The sequence below is a fragment of the Rattus norvegicus genome, chromosome 15, assembly GCF_036323735.1.
Source record: "Rattus norvegicus strain BN/NHsdMcwi chromosome 15, GRCr8, whole genome shotgun sequence".
NCBI lineage: Eukaryota > Metazoa > Chordata > Mammalia > Rodentia > Muridae > Rattus > Rattus norvegicus.
This window is the reverse complement of record NC_086033.1, coordinates 30,415,372-30,432,836: the sequence shown is the minus strand read 5'-3', so window position 1 is coordinate 30,432,836 and position 17,465 is coordinate 30,415,372. Positions and strand designations below refer to the sequence as shown.

At 40.9% G+C, this 17,465-nt stretch overlaps 2 gene segments (V, D, J or C); both read right to left on the bottom strand.

Annotated features, from left to right (window-relative positions):
- Positions 1 to 8,577: 8,577 nt before the first annotated feature.
- Positions 8,578 to 9,397, bottom strand: LOC134482105 (T cell receptor delta variable 1-like). The segment is given in 2 exon segments: positions 8,578 to 9,068; positions 9,291 to 9,397. Coding segments are annotated over 2 exon segments (390 nt in total).
- Positions 9,398 to 16,345: 6,948 nt separating this feature from the next.
- On the bottom strand, positions 16,346 to 16,930 carry LOC134482102 (T cell receptor alpha variable 23/delta variable 6-like). The segment is given in 2 exon segments: positions 16,346 to 16,731; positions 16,879 to 16,930. Coding segments are annotated over 2 exon segments (438 nt in total).
- Between the last annotated feature and the right edge of the window lie 535 nt (positions 16,931 to 17,465).

Genomic DNA, 17,465 nt, shown 5'->3' with positions numbered 1-17,465 from the left:
AGGGAAAGTAGGGGAATTGCTTCAACTTAAAGGCACTTGCTGAACAGGGCTCCAGTAGCACAGGCACCAAGACTGTCAATCAGTGATCAGGACTCTGTGACACTGAAACCTTCTATACCACACAGAAGACCATCATGTGAACGAAGAGGCAGTCTAGGGAATGGAAACACCTTTCTCAGATGTACACTGCTGATGATAAGTACGAAATAGCAAGACAGAAACAACCTAATAAAAATGGGATTTGAAATAAAGATAGTTTTTAAAGGAAGAAATACAAATATAAAATTTTTATATATCAAAATCATTACCCATCAGGGAAATGAAAATTAAACTATTTTTTGTTTTTTTTCTTGGATATTTTATGTATTTACATTTCAAATGTTATCCCCTTTCCCCCATCTCCCTAACTCCTCCCCCTCCCCCTGCTTCTATGAGGATGTTCCCACTCCCACCCACCCACTCCAACCGCAACACCCTGGTATGCTTCTACATTCGGGAAACAAGACTTCATAGGACAAAGGGCTATTCCTCCTATTGATGCTGGACAATGGCGTCCTCTGTTACACATGTGGCTGGAACTATGGGTCCCTCCATGTGTATTCATTGGTTGGTGGTTTGTTCCCTGGGAGCTCTGGTGGGGTCTGGTTGGTTGATATTGTGGTTCTTCCTGTGGGGTTGCAAACCCCTTCAGCTCCTTCAATCTTTTCTCTAACTCCTCCATTGGGGTCCCCATTCTCTGTCCAGTAACTGCAAGCATCCTTATCTGTATCATCAGTAGGGCTCTGGGAGAACCTCCCAGGATACATCCATATCAGGCTTCTGTCATCAAGCACTTCTTGGCATCAGCAATAGTGATTGGGTTTGGTGGCTGCATATGGGATGGATCCCCAGGTGGGGCAGTCTCTGGGTGACTTTTTCTTCAGTACCTGCTCCAGTCTTTTCCCTGTATTTCCTCCTGTGAGTATTGCTCTCCCTTCTAAAGAGGACTAAAGCATCCACATTTTGGCCTTCCTTCTTCTTGAGCTTCATATGATCTGTTAATTTTTTCTCAGGTTTCCTAGCTTCTTGGCTAATATTAACTTTTCAGTGAGTACATACCATGTATGCTCTTTTCTACTGGGTTATCTCACTCAGGGTGATATTTAAATTAAAACTATCTCACGGTTTAGTCTTATTCCATTCAGGATGGCAAAGATAAAAATGACAGATGATGATGTGGAGACAGGGGGATTCTTAATCACTGTTGGTAGTGTAAACTAATGTCACCACTATGGAAACTAATATGGATATTACTCAGAAAAGTAAAAATAGACCAATCATATGATCCAGCTATACCACTTCAGGGCAGAGTCTCAAAGGACACTATATCGTACTTCAAAGAGACTTGTTCATCCATATTCATTGCTACACTGGTCACAATAGCTAGGATGTGGAAACAGATTAAACATCTGTTAGTGATTAGTGATTGAATGGATAATTGACTGTGACACATGCACAGGATCTATGCAATCAAGCCATCCAAAATTACCACATAGATGGGAAAAATGCACATGTAGTTCTACCCCAATTGACAAACTACTGACAACCAAGAGCTGCTTGAGAAGGAGAGTCAGTGTTCTTCAGTCATGTTGCCATGGACATCTACATATAGTATATGGTTCCACATTCATCTACATACTGAAAATTCTAAGTAGACTCAGTCGCTCTAAACAAAAATAGGAATAGAGATTTATGGGGAGGGTGTTATGAGTTGAATAGGAAAGGATTTAGAAAATAGGGAATGAGGATTGAATTTGGCTAAACGTATCATATATATTATGAAATTCTGAAATAACTTAAAGATACATAAGATAAAAATAAAACAGAATCATCAAATAAATAATGTTAATGGTGCACCTCAATGTTCTAGAAAAAGAACAAAGCAAAACATCAAAACAGAAGAAGTAATAAAAGTGAAGTATATAGAGCAGAACATGAAATGGAAGGTATAGGACAAAAAATTTAAAAATAAACCAAAGATAGTTTGTTAAAGGAAAAGATTGAAAGTCCTACCCCAATTACCCAAGAAATGCACTAACACAAATTCATAAAGCTATAGGTAAAAATGTTAGAAGAGTTATAAATTAATCTCTTGGGCTGTTAAGGCTGTTTATTTTTAAAATATATTTTAAGAAGCTTAAAATATAAAATTAGATGAAAATATAAAGGTAGATAAATTCCTGGATATATATGAATTGCCAAATTTACTTCAGGAAGACGTAAAGCACATAAATAGATCCATAGCAGGCAGTGAGAGTGAAGCAACCAGAGCCTCCACACAGAGATATGGTCAGGACAGGGCACTGAATGCCAGATTCTCCCAGACCTTTAATGGACTGCAGCCATGCTTTTCTTTTTTTTTTTTTCTTTTTTTTTTTTCGGAGCTGGGGACTGAACCCAGGGCCTTGCGGTTGCTAGGCAAGTGCTCTACCACTGAGCCAAATCCCCAACCCCTGCAGCCATGCTTTTCAAAGTGCTCCACGTGTAGAAACTGAAGGAACTCTATGAAAATATCCTATGAAGTCTGCTTTACCTGCTACAAAACACAGGTAATACACACACACACACACACACACACACACACACACACACACACACACAATGTGGAATTGGACTTGAGGACTTAGAAGTAAAGCAGCACAACTCTAGCACATGCAATGGTGAAAAGACACTTTCTTCAGTAAATGGTGCTGGTGAAAAACAGATTATGTAGAAGAATGAAATGATGACTGTCACCCTGTGCAAAATTAAGTAAACATTAACCAAATTTAAGTCAAGATCTTCAAACACTAATTACTGAAAAGGTAAAGCAAGGGAAATCACATTAAGCATAACCAGGGATTTTTACTATGGTTGTATCATATGTACATTCTGGTTTTTGGTAGAATAGCAAGTTTTACAAGATTAATTCATATAAACCTTAAACAAAATTTCAAAGCCATTTTTCATAGACAAAGACAGTAAAACGTTCTACAAAATTTGTATGGAGGTACAAAAGACCAAAGAGAGCTAAAGCGATCACAAACAACAAAGATGGTGAGGGAGTTACAGATTTCAAATGTACTACAGAACCAAACAATTAAAATGGCAGGATGAAGACGTATAGACCTAATTTCACTGGGGATCCAAGATGAAAGGAGTCAATGGTGAACATCATGGTGAGGCCTTTAATGAGGGTGCAGCCTCAGCAGAAGTGGAGACTCTGACATGTTGAAGACATTAGGACTTGGGACTGTGGGACAGTCAGTCATCAGGTACAGTGGCAGCTGTAGGGTAGGCCCACCTTAAGCCTATGAAAGAAGCCACACGTGCTGTGCATGGCAAACCTGTTGAAGTGGAGATAGCCAAGCCCCTTGGAGCTCAGAAAATCATGAGTGAGTTCCCGACACCAAACAATGAACATTCATGCTGGTGGGCTTATCTTTAATCTGATTGTAGGTGTTCCCTGGTTTTAATTTGTTCTTATTGTTCCAAGAATCCACCCTTAACATATTAAGATGGATTCTTAAGAGCATTTAAAGGGTCTCTGAGAATGTAAAGTATGAATTGTTTAATGAGCATTTTAAAGTCATACTCTGTTTTCTATTGTGATATTAACATGAAGTCCTAGGAATTGCCAAGAAAGGAAAGGTTATGATTTTGTACTGATATGTTTATGTCAAATTGACAAATGTTCAACTGTGGCATTTATATTTGGCAACTTGACACAATCTACAGTCATTTGGGAAGAAAGAAACTTTAACTGAGCAATCTCTTCACTCAGAATGGTGTGTAACCATATCTGTGTAGTGTTTTCCTGATTAATAATGTCTGTGAGCAGGCCCAGTCGACTATAGGTAGTCCTCCCTTGGACAGATGGTCCTGGCTTCTCTAAGAAAGCTGAGTTGGCCAGAAAGCAAATTTTTTTCTATGATGTGAATATATGATGCATATGTATATGATATATATGTATGTGTCGTGAATGAATATATATAATATATATACACACACATATATATAGAGAGATATCCCTCTCTCTCTCTCTCTCTCTCTCTCTCTCTCTATATATATATATATATATATATATATATATATGGAGAAAAAGGGAGAGGCAGATGCAGACTGGAACCATTTGGAGGAAGGAAACACTAGCAGGAGTAGAAATGGTACAAGGGATGGTGTTGAGGTAAATATGAGCAAAACGATGATATATTTGGATGAAAATGTCATAAAAACACATTATTGGGCACATTGACTAAAATAATTAAGATTCTCTTAATGACTATAATTTCTTTCCCTGTGAGAACTCTAATAAGCCTTTCATTGCAAAGGAATGAAGCTAAGCCCATATGTGTCATTCATTGAGACAGCATACTTATACAAGAGCACAGGAAAGCCAAACTGTGATGGGCATTTTGTGGAACTTGACAAGTATTCATTTCCTCATACACACAATTTCAGTTTCTGTAATTGACTTTTTACTCTTTATGACATGGGTTACTAAGAATTGGCAGCCCTCATAGTGAACTTTGCAGTAGATATTACCAATAAGCATATGTAGTTATGAGGAAATCAAGCACAAAATTCATGAAGCAGTCTGCTCGTCCCCTCAGCTACTAAGTGGATGGTTCAGAACTTGAACCCAAGCCCTATTCTCCTGAATATTGCTATGCTGTACCAGGACGGGAGATTCAACAACTTTGGCATGTCTACTAAGTACTAAACAAGAAAGCACATGGAAACCACACAGCTCAGAAGCACCCCTACTTCAAAAGCTTAACTGGATTTGCTTACCATGCACTCCATACAGACTAACAGGCATGCTCTGAAGGTCCAGTGTCTCTCATAAGACAAACTCATAGAGTCTTCTGAGGTCTGTTTGACAGTGCATCCTAAAGACAGCTTTCATGACTTCTCACAGATATCTGTGATCAGTCTCCCATCCTACTGCCAATGAGGAAACTGTTCATTAAGTTGGAAGGGTAGATGCACGATAGAAGGCAACAAGAGCTCACTAGGATACACTACCTACAGCAGCTTCTTCTCTATCAGTGCATTGTTCCTAGATCTCAGGATATTTCTGTAGTACGAAGAAGGTCAAAATATAGGCATAAATTTCACTTAGCAAGAAAAATGCCCCACCTTGGACAACAAGGCAAGCCCCATATCTTAAGTTCTGCACCAGCCAGTGCAGAACATAGATGAGTCATACTTGACACTCCATGATTTTTCACAAAATTCTAATTTCAAATCAGCAATGATAGCTACTGCTACCACTAGGTGTTCTTCCAATGTAACTTATGAGCACTAGAGGGCAGCCAGGAGCTCAGCTCAAATATCAACAACTTCAGTTAGATGTCTGGTGGTAGATTTGGACAAAAACATGTTTTCTTTGTCAGAACAAACACTGTGTGATTTTTTTTAATGGATATTTTTTATTTACATTTCAAAGCTTACCCCCTTTCCCCACTCAACCACCCAACACTCCCCACCTCCCCACCCTGACATTACCCTACACAGGGAGATCCAGCCTTGGCAGGACCAAGGGCTTCTCCTCCCTTTGGTGTCCAACAAGGCCATCGTCTCCATATGCAGAGGAGCCATGGGTCTGTTCATTTGTACCCTTTGGATGGTGATTTAGTCCCTGGGGGCTCTGGTTGGTTGGTATTGTTGTTCAGGGGTGACAGGCCCCTTCAGCTCCTTCAATCCTTATTCTAACTCCTCTAATGGGGACCCATTCTCAGTTTAATGGTTAGCTACAAGCATTTGCCACTCTATTTGTCATGCTCTGGCAAAGACTCTCAGGAGACAGCTATATCAGGCTTCTGTCAGCATCACTTCTTGGCATCAACAATAGTGTCTGTGTTTGGTGGTTATATGTACATGGGCTGGATCCCCAGGTGGAGCAGTCTCTGGCTGGCCTGTCCTTCAGTCTCTGCTCCAAATGATGTCTCCATATCTCTCCCTGTGAATACGTTTGTTCCCCCTTCTAAGAAGAACTGAAGTATAAGCACTTTGGTTATCTTTCTTATTGAACTTCATGTGTTCTGTGGATTATATCTTGGGGAATCCAAGCTTTTGGCCTTATGTCAACTTGCCAGTGAGTACATACACTCTCTCCTCTCTCTCTCTCTCTCTCTCTCTCTCTCTCTCTCTCTCTCTCTCTCTGTGTGTGTGTGTGTGTGTGTGTGTGTGTGTGTGTGTGTGTGTGTGTGTGTGATTTGGTTACCTCACTCAGGGTATTTTTAGTTCTATCCATTTGCCAATGAATTTCATGAAGTCATTGTTTTTAATAGCTGAGTAGTACTCCAGTGTATAAATATACCACATTTTCTGTATCCATTACTCTGTTGAGGGACATCTGGGTTGTTTCCAGCCTCTGGATATTATAAATAAGGCTGCTATGAACAAAGTGGAGCCTGTGTGCTTGTTTTATGTTGGAGCATCTTTTGGGAATATGCCCAGGAGTGGTGTAGCTGCGTTCTCAAGTAAAGCTATGTACAATTTTCTGGGATATCGAATCACTGAGAAGCACCTTAGTTGTCAGGGAAATGCAAATCAAAACAACCCTGAGATTCCACCTCACACCAGTCAGAATGGCTAAGTTAAAGAACTCAGGTGACAACAGATGCTGGCGAGGATGTAGAGAAAGAGGAACACTTTGCTGTTTTTGGTGGGAATTCAAGCTGGTACAACCACTCTGGAAATCCATCTAGAGGGTCCTTAGAAAATTGAAAACAGTGCTATCTGAGGACCCAGCTATACCACTCCTGAGGAATCTTTAAAAAGGACAACTACAAACAAATTCATAGGATATTACAGTTATTTATTGATTAAAATTTTCTTTAAAATTTGTGTCCCTTGTTGACTTATCAGGCTTTTGCTTCTTACAGTAAAGAATATAAATTTTGCATCTGCTAAGATTCTGTCGCTTGCATTCAGTGAGTTCTCTGAGTGCACATTGGCTTCCCTTCCCTGCCTGGGATTCTCCTGCCAAACTCAGAGAGGTGGACCTGCAGAATCTTTTGCTCTGAAGTTTCCTTGTTGGTTTTTAATTTAGGAAAACTTGCTAAAGTCACAGTGAAACATTGAAGTCTAAGATCATTACTGATTAGGGACCCATGTAACATTTTCTGTCAACTAGAGTTTATTTTGTTGAACTGGGAGCCATGCTCCGTGTACTCACATGCACAAGACTTGCCCTCTGTGGCTATGCAGTGGCTCTCCTCAGCTCTCTGACTAGCTGTGGCCTGAAGTCTCCTTTGTCAAATATGAGACGTGCAGTGCCATGTTTACAGCTGACAATTACTTCCAATGTTGATCTCTATGGTTTGACTTTCAGTGTTTGATGTTCTTAGCTGTGGGAAGTGTTTCCTGGAGACACATATAGTACTTTGTTAATGCCCCCAGGTACCTATGCTTTATAATTGGTGAATTCAAGTTATTTACCTCCTTTATGTACAGTTTATGCAAATTATCTAGAAATAGGGGCTGGAATATACACTCACTAATTAAAAGCAGTCATTGCTTTTGCAGAGGACTTAGATTCAGTGTGTGACATCCACGTGGTAAATCCTTTCCTCCAATAACTCCAATTTCCAGAATCTAATATCCCCTCTGGCCTCCATGAGCACCAGACTTCACCCAGTACACACATATAAATGCTGACAAAAAGGTTACACACATGATATAAAAAATAATCCTTAGGGTTTGGGGATTTAGCTCAGTGGTAGAGCGCTTGCCTAGGAAGCGCAAGGCCCTGGGTTCGGTCCCCAGCTCCGAAAAAAAAAATAATCCTTAAAAACATATCTTCAAACACATTGCTCAGAATTTCCTTCTCCACATTGCTCTGTTTTGGGGGTGGACATGGGAAAGGCAACTGTACAAGATTTAAGAAAGAGGTGTGATATATTTAATTATTTTTATATAGCCTTGCAGATTCAGGCCCCATAAATATTTGATGTCCATTAGATTCCAGCTCATTTTACCATTAACACTCTACCCCTCATTTCTATAGCTTTTGTTTATTCAAATCGAGTCTGTGGCATGGCTTCTTCCGATGCTCCCCCAAACCAGAGGAACTGAGGAGGTGAGGGACGTTTATCCTTCTAGATTCCATTGGCTTTCTGGGTCTCACTGAATCCTCACAAATCTCAGGACAGCCAGGTGCTATGCTCATGTACCTGTCCTCCCCAACTGCTGGTTAAGCTGACCCTCAGTACCTCAGGCTCAGTACTAGATAGAAAGATAAAGATTTGTGGGGGTAACCCAGTCACCACCAGTATTTCTTGGAGAGAAATCCTTATAGTCTGTCTCTGAATACTACATTCATGCTGGATCTCCTTCTCTGAGTGCAACTTCCTTCAGGAAATTGTGTTCTTTGCTTTTCCAGATGCCTCCTCTGAGGTATGTTCTGTTAACAAATTAAAGAGAAACTTCAAATTATCGAGGTGCAAGGTTCCCAAGTGTAGAAAATATTACACATATTCTCAGTGATCTATTTTTAATTCTGTTTTAAGACAATGTAGTATAGAAAGCCACTCACCATAATTCTTTCTAGATTGTGTGGACTGAGGTTTTACTTAGAAACACAGTTCTGATGCAGACCACAGACAGAGCATCCACAGTTGAGATCTTCTTGTTCAGGATGTGCAGATGTGCATCTCAGCTGGGCTCCCTGCTCAGAGGGGCTCTGCTTAAGGAACCCCAGTTTTTGTTCAGCTTGTTCCATCACTTAAAACACTGTGTCAAATCACTGACAGCACAGAAATACTTCCCCGAATCCTCTGGTCGAGAGGCTGAAATGACAAGGCTGATGGACTTGAGTGATTTCTGGAAGACTACAGAATAGCGGCCGCTCCTCTGGTTCTGAGAATCAAAAGAAAATTGGCGAAAAAGGAAAACCATCTCTCCACTAAGAAGCTGCTTGTACCAAAAAAGATAATATGCGCCATAACTTGTCTTATATGAACACTCCAGGGTGACGTCTTCCCCCTCCTGCCTGCTTGCTGTTGACTGGACCTGAGTCACTTTCTGGGCCACATTACATCCTGCAAAACAACCAGAAGAACAAATTAAAAGTTTATCCTGTGACAGTGTGAACCAAACATTGTTGGAATTGGGCACCTTAGGACCCAAAGAGAAAGTTAACTGAATACACATTGCGCTGGCTTCCCTCCAATCCTTCTTGCCCCTCCTGTCTATAGGAGCTGTCATATGCCTGGGGCAATGATTCCTGTTAGATACACTTTGTTATACACGATGCATCATACCAGACAAAGCCAAGGCCACCAGCACACAGAGCAGGCTCTGAGGAGGAATGTGGCACATGTCCCTCTGCATGAGTGTGTCTGTTCTGCCTCAGCTCAGCTCTCAGTCTGAGCAACAGGCAGTGTGCACATGAACTGCCTGTGTGTCTTTCATTACCTCAGGCAGGAAATGGGGTTTTGTGTGATCATAGGCCACAAGTTCTGTACACAGTGATCAAATGTGTAGCTCACCACAGACTTTTACTTGTTTCCTTGTTTTTCTTAGTAGTCAAAAGGGGCAGCACTTAAAAAAGGGAGCTTCAGAAAACTTGTGCCTGCTGAGGGTGTAGCTGCCTTACACACATGGGTGCTATTCTGTTGTCAAATTAAGCTTAATAAAAAAATAAGTTCTCAAGGATCTCATAAATTTCCCCATGAACCACTGGGATCTGAAATTATCTTCCTCTCTTAGTGAGTGTGTTGATTAATCTAAATTCTGCAATGAACAAAGTTAGTTTTAAGTCACATGGTAAGGATAGTAGATCAGAATTATTAAACATCCCTGTTTGTTCATAGACTGTAAAATAGTAAGAGGAATGACATAATAATCTTTAGAGGCTAAGTAGATGCTCAGTGTGTCAGGGGTCAGTTATGAATCATGAGTCATCTCCAGCAGTCACATATGAATTCAGTTGCTGTGGGTGCACCTGAAGTCTGAGCACTAAGAAGCAGAGATGAGAGAATCCTGGAATCTCACTGGTCAGTCAGTCGGTGGGCTTTAGTCTCAGTGAAAGCCTCAACCAAAGAAATCAATCAATCAATCAAACAAGCAGTTATTCAATCAATAAATGTACAAAGCAATAGAGGAAGATACCCAATGTTGTCCACTGGTTTATACACACACACACACACACACACACACACACACACACACACACACACACAGAGAGAGAGAGAGAGAGAGAGAGAGAGAGAGAGAGAGAGAGAGAGAGAGAGAGAGATAGGGAGACAGATGAATAGAGGGACAGAGTTACATACATACATACATACATACATACACACATATACACACAAACACACATATGCACACAGAGAGACAGATGAACAGAGACAAGAAACATAAATACAGAGATGGGGCAGGGAAGATTAAGAGACAGACATTATACCAATTAAAAACCCCACTGTTACAAAAAAAATGATTAGGTTTTAAAAGTCTAACATCAAGTTTTATTCAGAAGGTATGTTCATTTCCCTCCAAACAGAGAACTGTGAAGTTCTCCTTGAAGTTTCTATCTCACTGACATGAAGTATTCAGTCTTGCTTGTTAAATTCTGTGTATTTTTAATTTACAAAACGGTCTCATAATAAGCTTGCCAGGTCTCTCTGTGACTCAAACCTATTACATGTCCATGCTACACATAAACCGTCTGTACTTAGAAACATGCTAATTCCAGGTGACTTGGTGGTGGAATTTCTGTGTCCTGCTGTATCCTATTCTGAATGTAGCTCTTCATCTTCCAGGTGTAGTTGTTAATCCAACGGGTGAATTAAAATAACCCAAGAAAGCAATCAAAAGAGAAAATACAAACAAAGTCCCTGAAAGAGTTCCAGGCCTCTCTGAGATCAAGTGACCCATAAGCAAGTACACCAGAGACTACTGAGGACTCTGAGGTATCCTCCTCTGTCCATTTCACTGCTGAGAGCTGAGATCACATGCCCTGGACTGCAGTCTCTGTACTTAGCAGGAGACCATGGGAGCCACAGCAGCCTGAGGAGCTCAGGATGGCAGGGCTCTGCCCCTGCTCTAGTTCTCCACAGAGCAGGTGGATGTTGTGCTGCATGACCACAGCCTCTGAGATGTGGCTTTGGAGTACACTGGGTTTGAGTCCTGGGCTGAACAACTGGTCTTATTCTAAATGCTCCTGTGTCTTTCCTTGTGATGTATTGATAGACAATACTTCCTAGTGAGGATAAAGTTTAAGATTGGTAGAGAGACAGCTCATCAGTGAACAGCACTTGCTGCTAATAATAAAGGTAGAAGCTCAGCTCCCAGGATATTTGACAAGCTAAGTGTCCTGCAAAAACTCAAACTCCAGCCTTGAGGGATTGGACACCATCTTTTGTCCTTCACATGCACACAGGAGTGATCAACCATGTATATACACAAGTCTTTGTGTACTCACACAGATGTGTGTGACAGCACACACACACACACACACACACACACACACACAAAATCAATCAATCAAACCTTGTAAAAAGAATAAAGCTTAACATTCAAAAGTCATAAAAAGAAGTTAGTAATTCAGGAAAATTGGGATAATAGTGTGCTTAGTTCAGAAGGGGAAAGGAAGTTTAATACAGATGGAGAGAGAGAGAGAGAGAGAGAGAGAGAGAGAGAGAGAGAGAGAGAGAGAGAGAGAGAGAGAGAATAATGCCACTGAGGATGTTTGAAATAGCCTTAAAGATACTTATTGTTTCATGTTTACTTGAATTACATTCTGTATTTTTTAAGGAAGTTATCCCACTCAAGGTGGCAATACCCCCTCAAGAGACAGATCATCTGATAAGAAACCAAATGCCAGGCATGAGAAACTTCTTTCCATATGTGGATCATGGGAATCCAAGAGGCTCTAGGAAGAGTGCTGGCTATTCCTGTTGCCCGTGGATCCCAGAGATTGAAGTTAAGTCCCTATTGAAGATACAGTGCACGTTGTTCATAGGACTTTAAAGACTTGAACTGGATCTGACCTGAAAACCTCGCTGCCGACCGCTAACTTTCATAACATCAAAAGGTGCCATTCAAGTTGCCAAAGCAGGGAAGACACCAATAGTTCTACCTTGACGTGATTCTTATGAATCACATTAGTGAACAACCCTGCAAGGTACTTACACAGGTGCAATGGTTGTAAACAATGCCTCTCAAGAGGGAAACCAGGCTTGGCATTAAAAGGTAGCTACCTACTCAAACCTCATGAAGTTATGGGTCTTAGAGGAGAATCTACTATTACCACTTAATAAACTAGAAACTTTTATAAACTGTAGTCTAAATACTCCTCCTGATGGGGATTTAGCTCAGTGGTAGAGCGCTTACCTAGGAAGCGCAAGGCCCTGGGTTCGGTCCCCAGCTCCAAAAAAAAAAAAAAAAAAAAAAAAAAAAAAAAGCGTAAATACTCCTCCTTATGCCCATGAGTAAGTGTCGCTCTCCTGTTTCTCAAGGAAGTTTTCTTTTGCAGCAGATGGAGACTGTTATAGGAAACTCCTGGTCAAAATATAGCAAACAATCGATCATGGGATAGTCAGCCCCTTGAATACATCTACAGCAAGACGCTGTATCTCTACATCCACATCTATGCTGAATACTCAGAAAACACTGGAGAAAAGAAGGCAGCAAGAAAGTCTAAAAGTCAGAAGGCCAGAAAGTCTGCTGTAAGACTGTCTGTTAGAAATGACACGGAAGCAATGCTCTTGGTTGATACCACAACAGACTGCATAACTAGTCCTGAACAAGGATGGCGCCCATAGACATAGTAAATGTCATGGGGCTCCATCCCTAGACAAAGAACTATAGACAACTGAGTACTGCTGCCAGGGACAAACGGACATCCCCAGGGAGGAGCATTTGATGAATGCTACAGCATCAAGTGGTCAGCACAGAAATCACACAAGCAACACCAGACACAACACAACAGGTTGTATTTATATAGTCATATACACACACTAGAGGTGTGTGTTTGGTGTGTGTGTGTGTGTGTGTGTGTGTGTGTGTGTGTGTGTGTGTGTATGTGTAAAAGGGTAACCATAGAAAAAGTGGCCATGGATTTGAAATTACTATTGGAGAGCTTAAGTGAAGCTGGAGGTGGAGGACACAGAAGGTGTTTCAGGGAGGGAAGAGGAGGGGAAAATGAGGTAAATATGTTTTAATTAAAATAAAAATAATAACTTAAAATATCAAAGTTAATAAATCAATCTGTGATCTGTGATAAGGCCTGAGGGGACATCCAGAACAAAATTTTTTAATTTTTATTTATTGCCTCATAAAATAAGTTTTTCATGCAATATTTTTAATCATATTCTTTCCCCTTACCCCAACACCTTCCAAATCCTTTCCCCTACCTTCTACCTAACCCAACTCCATGATCTCTCCCTCTCTCTCTCTCTCCCTCTCTCTCTCTCTTTTTTCTCTGTCTGTCTGTCTGCCTCAAAACCATTATTTTTTTAAAAATGTAATAGATTAAAAAAACAGTGAAAAGACAAAACCAAGCCAAATCAAAAGCACAGAGAGAATGTGGAATCCATTATGTGTTAGGGGTCCTGCCCTGTAGTGTAGGTGGAATGCAGACTACCATGCTAATTAGGGTAATCAAGATTATAAGAGCCCTTTCATTTTTGGCCAGTGACCAATAAAGTGGTAATGCCTTAGAGTCTCTTGGTGTCAAAGGTCAGGCATACAGCATTTTTATAAAAACCATGAAAGACAAAGTTATATCAAAGTTCAGCTAGTGTCTTAGTAACTTTGTAACTTCTATTTTGACACAACGTAGTAGGTATTCCAGGTACAACATAACATTTATTTCGACTCTGTCTTCAATTATTTTATTTCATATTTAGTCACTATAAATAACATTTTGGTAAATATGTCTGGACCAAGGTCAGGGTTGCAGAGATTCCCAATGTGTAGTCAAGGCAGATGCAACTGAGAAATGTGAAAACAGACATAAAATGGAGTTAGGAGACAGAGCTGCCTCACTGATGTTGTGGTTGACATGGAAGAAAAGTGGTTTTCTTTAGCACCAGGAACCAACTGCAGCAGCTTCTTCCCTTTTGCAAAGAACACTTTGTTCCTATTACATGTTTATTCAGGTTTTCCCTCCCATAACTCCTGTCATGTCGGTTTTGCTTTGTTTTGGCATGTTTAAATTTATTGGCCTGTTTGTTGTTTTGATTATTATTTTGTGGGTTTTGATTTTTTGTTTGGGGTGGGTGATATTTTTGTTTTATTTTGATTTTTGAAACTGAGAGAGGGAGAAAGAACATGAAGTTGGTAGACTGGAAAGGGGAGTTGGGAAGATAAGCATGAGTCCCCACTCTATTGCCTAGACTCACTCAACTTTCAACTGTTCTGACTCCAGTCTGATTACAGGTGAAACATGATCACCAGTCCTGGCTTTTTGCAGAGACAAACCAGAAATCCTTACCCTTCCTTCCTCCTTACCCCCAAACTACTGGGAATTCACATCCGCAAAACATCACAGAAAAATAAAATCAAAACAGATTTGTGAGACTGAAATGTCACGTTGGGTCCTGAAGAGCCAATGGCCCCGACAAAGGCTTATCCGATGACACAGCTCTGGGAATCTTGGCAGGAGTTGGAGAAGGAGAAGCATGAGAGTGAGGAGCTTCAGTATCTAGATGTTCAGTGATGCCATTCACTGTCACAGGAGCCTATAGTTGGTGTTGTTCTTCAGTTATTGTTAGAGTTTTCAGAAAAAGAAAACCCTTCTGTAAATCATCTTTCTCTCACAAAACCATGACTACATCAGCAATGGCCAAAATATTTATTTCTTCAGACACTGAAGCATGGAGACCCCCACACACAATTGACTGCAGGCTGAAAATGCATCTGGCAAAGGAATTTATGTCAAACCTCAAACTCCAAAAGCAGACGTTTGCTTGCCCACTGCAGGAAGACAGCGAAGTGGTTATTGTTATGTTATACTACATCAATCTGTCATAACTCTCTCTCAGCTCTCTTTAAATAATTTCCAGCCTTTCATTCCAGAGGAAGCTCAGGGTTCAGCCTCAAGGTACCCAGAGTTTCCAAATTCTCTGTGGTACATCCTTAAGTATGCATTCCCTCTCCTGCTGACATCCAAGCTCAGTGTCTGCATTCTGTGAATCCTACCCCAATCAGATGCAAATACTGTTTCCAATTTCTGACTCTAGTTTAAAATGTGACAAGGATAGAAGATTTTGAAGGACATGGGAAGGTCACTTACTGGTATTTTGAGATATATCTCCTATGCTTAATGCCAACTGGCTTTATTTTCCTTTGTAACTTTCCCTTTGTGATACTGAAAATCTATTCACTGTGGATGAGAAAGAGAATTTATAGCATTCACATTCTTAAATTAAATATCTTCCACAGTGTTTTTGTTCATTTTGTTCTCCTGAGACAGAGTTCCACTGTGTTGCTAAGGTGAGATTCCCAGTCCTAGGCTCACATTCCTCCTCACTTGGCTTCCACCTTGTCACATCAACTCTGTGACAAGAAAATATTTAAATGTATAAGACAATGAAAGTTTTTCCATTAGAAATCTGGTTGGCATTTCTACAGAACCAAATGAGTAAACCTTGCAAACTGTTATGCAATAAGAGGTCCTTTTTCAATTCTGTGCATTGCAGATGGCCGTACAGATTGGAGCTGATTTTATATGATAGGAGTTTTACATCCACTTTATATTTTGTTCATCTATGAAATATACATGTGAAATTATTTCTTTAGTGAAGGTTATGCATTTTCATTATATGAGGAAATTGAATTCTTCATTCCCCACTAATGTCTTCTGTCTATTGTAGACATGACTGCATCCTTGTGAAAACCTCCTGCTTTGCATATTTGAATTTGTTGGAGGTAGATGAGGATATGAGAGGCAAAACAAGAGGAAGTGGTCATGTGAATCACCACTACTCTGGTCATCAGAGGAAATTAAGGTAAAAGAAAACTCTATGTGATTCCTATCCCAGGAGCCAAAGTCATTGCCTCTTGACACTGCACTGTAACACCACACATTCAGAACATTGTTGACAAGAGCGCAGGGAGACAGAGCCTCTGTAATTTATAGTTGCCACAAACCAATCACACAGAGAACTATTTATACAACTACACAGCAAAGAGGTTCATCTAAACTAGCTAAGGGAATAGATGGAAGACACCAGCTGCTCTTGAGGGAGACGGGAGAAAGCAAGCCATGACTCCAGGTTGGCCTGTCTCTGGACCAATGGTCTAATCCTCACACTCACTGAGTGACCTCTTCACCTGCTCCTGCACATGACAACTCCTGTGCATCTCTGCAGGCTCAGCCCGCAGCAGGGCTTTGCTGGAGCCTCAGCTGCAGGTTTGGGTCTGGGCTGCAGGTGTGTGGAGAGCACTGTGCCCTTGCTGCACAGAAGTAGGTGGCTGAGTCTCCAGGCTGAGAGTCTTCGATGTTCAAGGAGAGCTGTTTCTCACTTTTCCTGAGGAAGACTGTGAATCGTCCATCTTTCTTTTTATTGGACACTGATCGTATGGCTATCAGGAGTACAGGGCCTTCCCCAGGGAACTGCTGATACCATGGGAAGTAGTCAAAAGCATTGTCCTCATAACTGCAGTTCAGAACTGTGGGTCCTCCTTCCCAGACTGTCAGAGATATGGGACTTTGTTTCACCTGCTGCTGGTCACGTCTCTCCTGCTGGCCACTCACCCCTGTGTAGAGAAATAACAACTGTTGTTAGCTTCCCAGGAATTACTTCCTGCTTATGATATCATGACTTCCTGGTGGCTCAATTCTCTTGTGCCTCCACATTAATCCATTAATCCACATTATCTTTGGGTTTCTCCTCCATGACTCACCAGCCAGGTGAAGGCCTAGGAGTAAAAACGATGCTGTCAGGATCTTGTCCATTCCTCCTAGACTGAAGCATGTGGGGAACTCAGGTGGCCTTTTATCTCCCCACAGAACAGACTCCAACTTCACAGGCACCTCAGTCCTTTCAGCAGGCTCCACCCTTCACAAACACTTTGTCTGAAGCTCTTTCTGACATAGAAAGTACTTCCCATTTTGCTCAAGAGATACCTGCATATGCACATTTATTTTAGCACTAAAACCATTGCCAAAATGGAGGTGCAACTCATGCACCCCCTGTCTACTGATGAATGGAGAAAATCTTGTACCTAAAACAACAGAGTGATATTCATCTATGAGGAAATAGCAACTCACAAAATATGTAGGAACATGCATGGTATTTACATGATATTATAAGTAAAGCAGACATGTAGGGACACACATCACATAAGTATTCTTCTTTATGAAAACACACACACACTCACAAATAAATAAAGGTGGGGGAAAGTAAAGATGACCTAAAACTGTAAGTTAGACAAATGCGTAAGGGGAGGGGAACAGGGGCAGAGAAAACAAGAGGACAATGGAGAGTGAA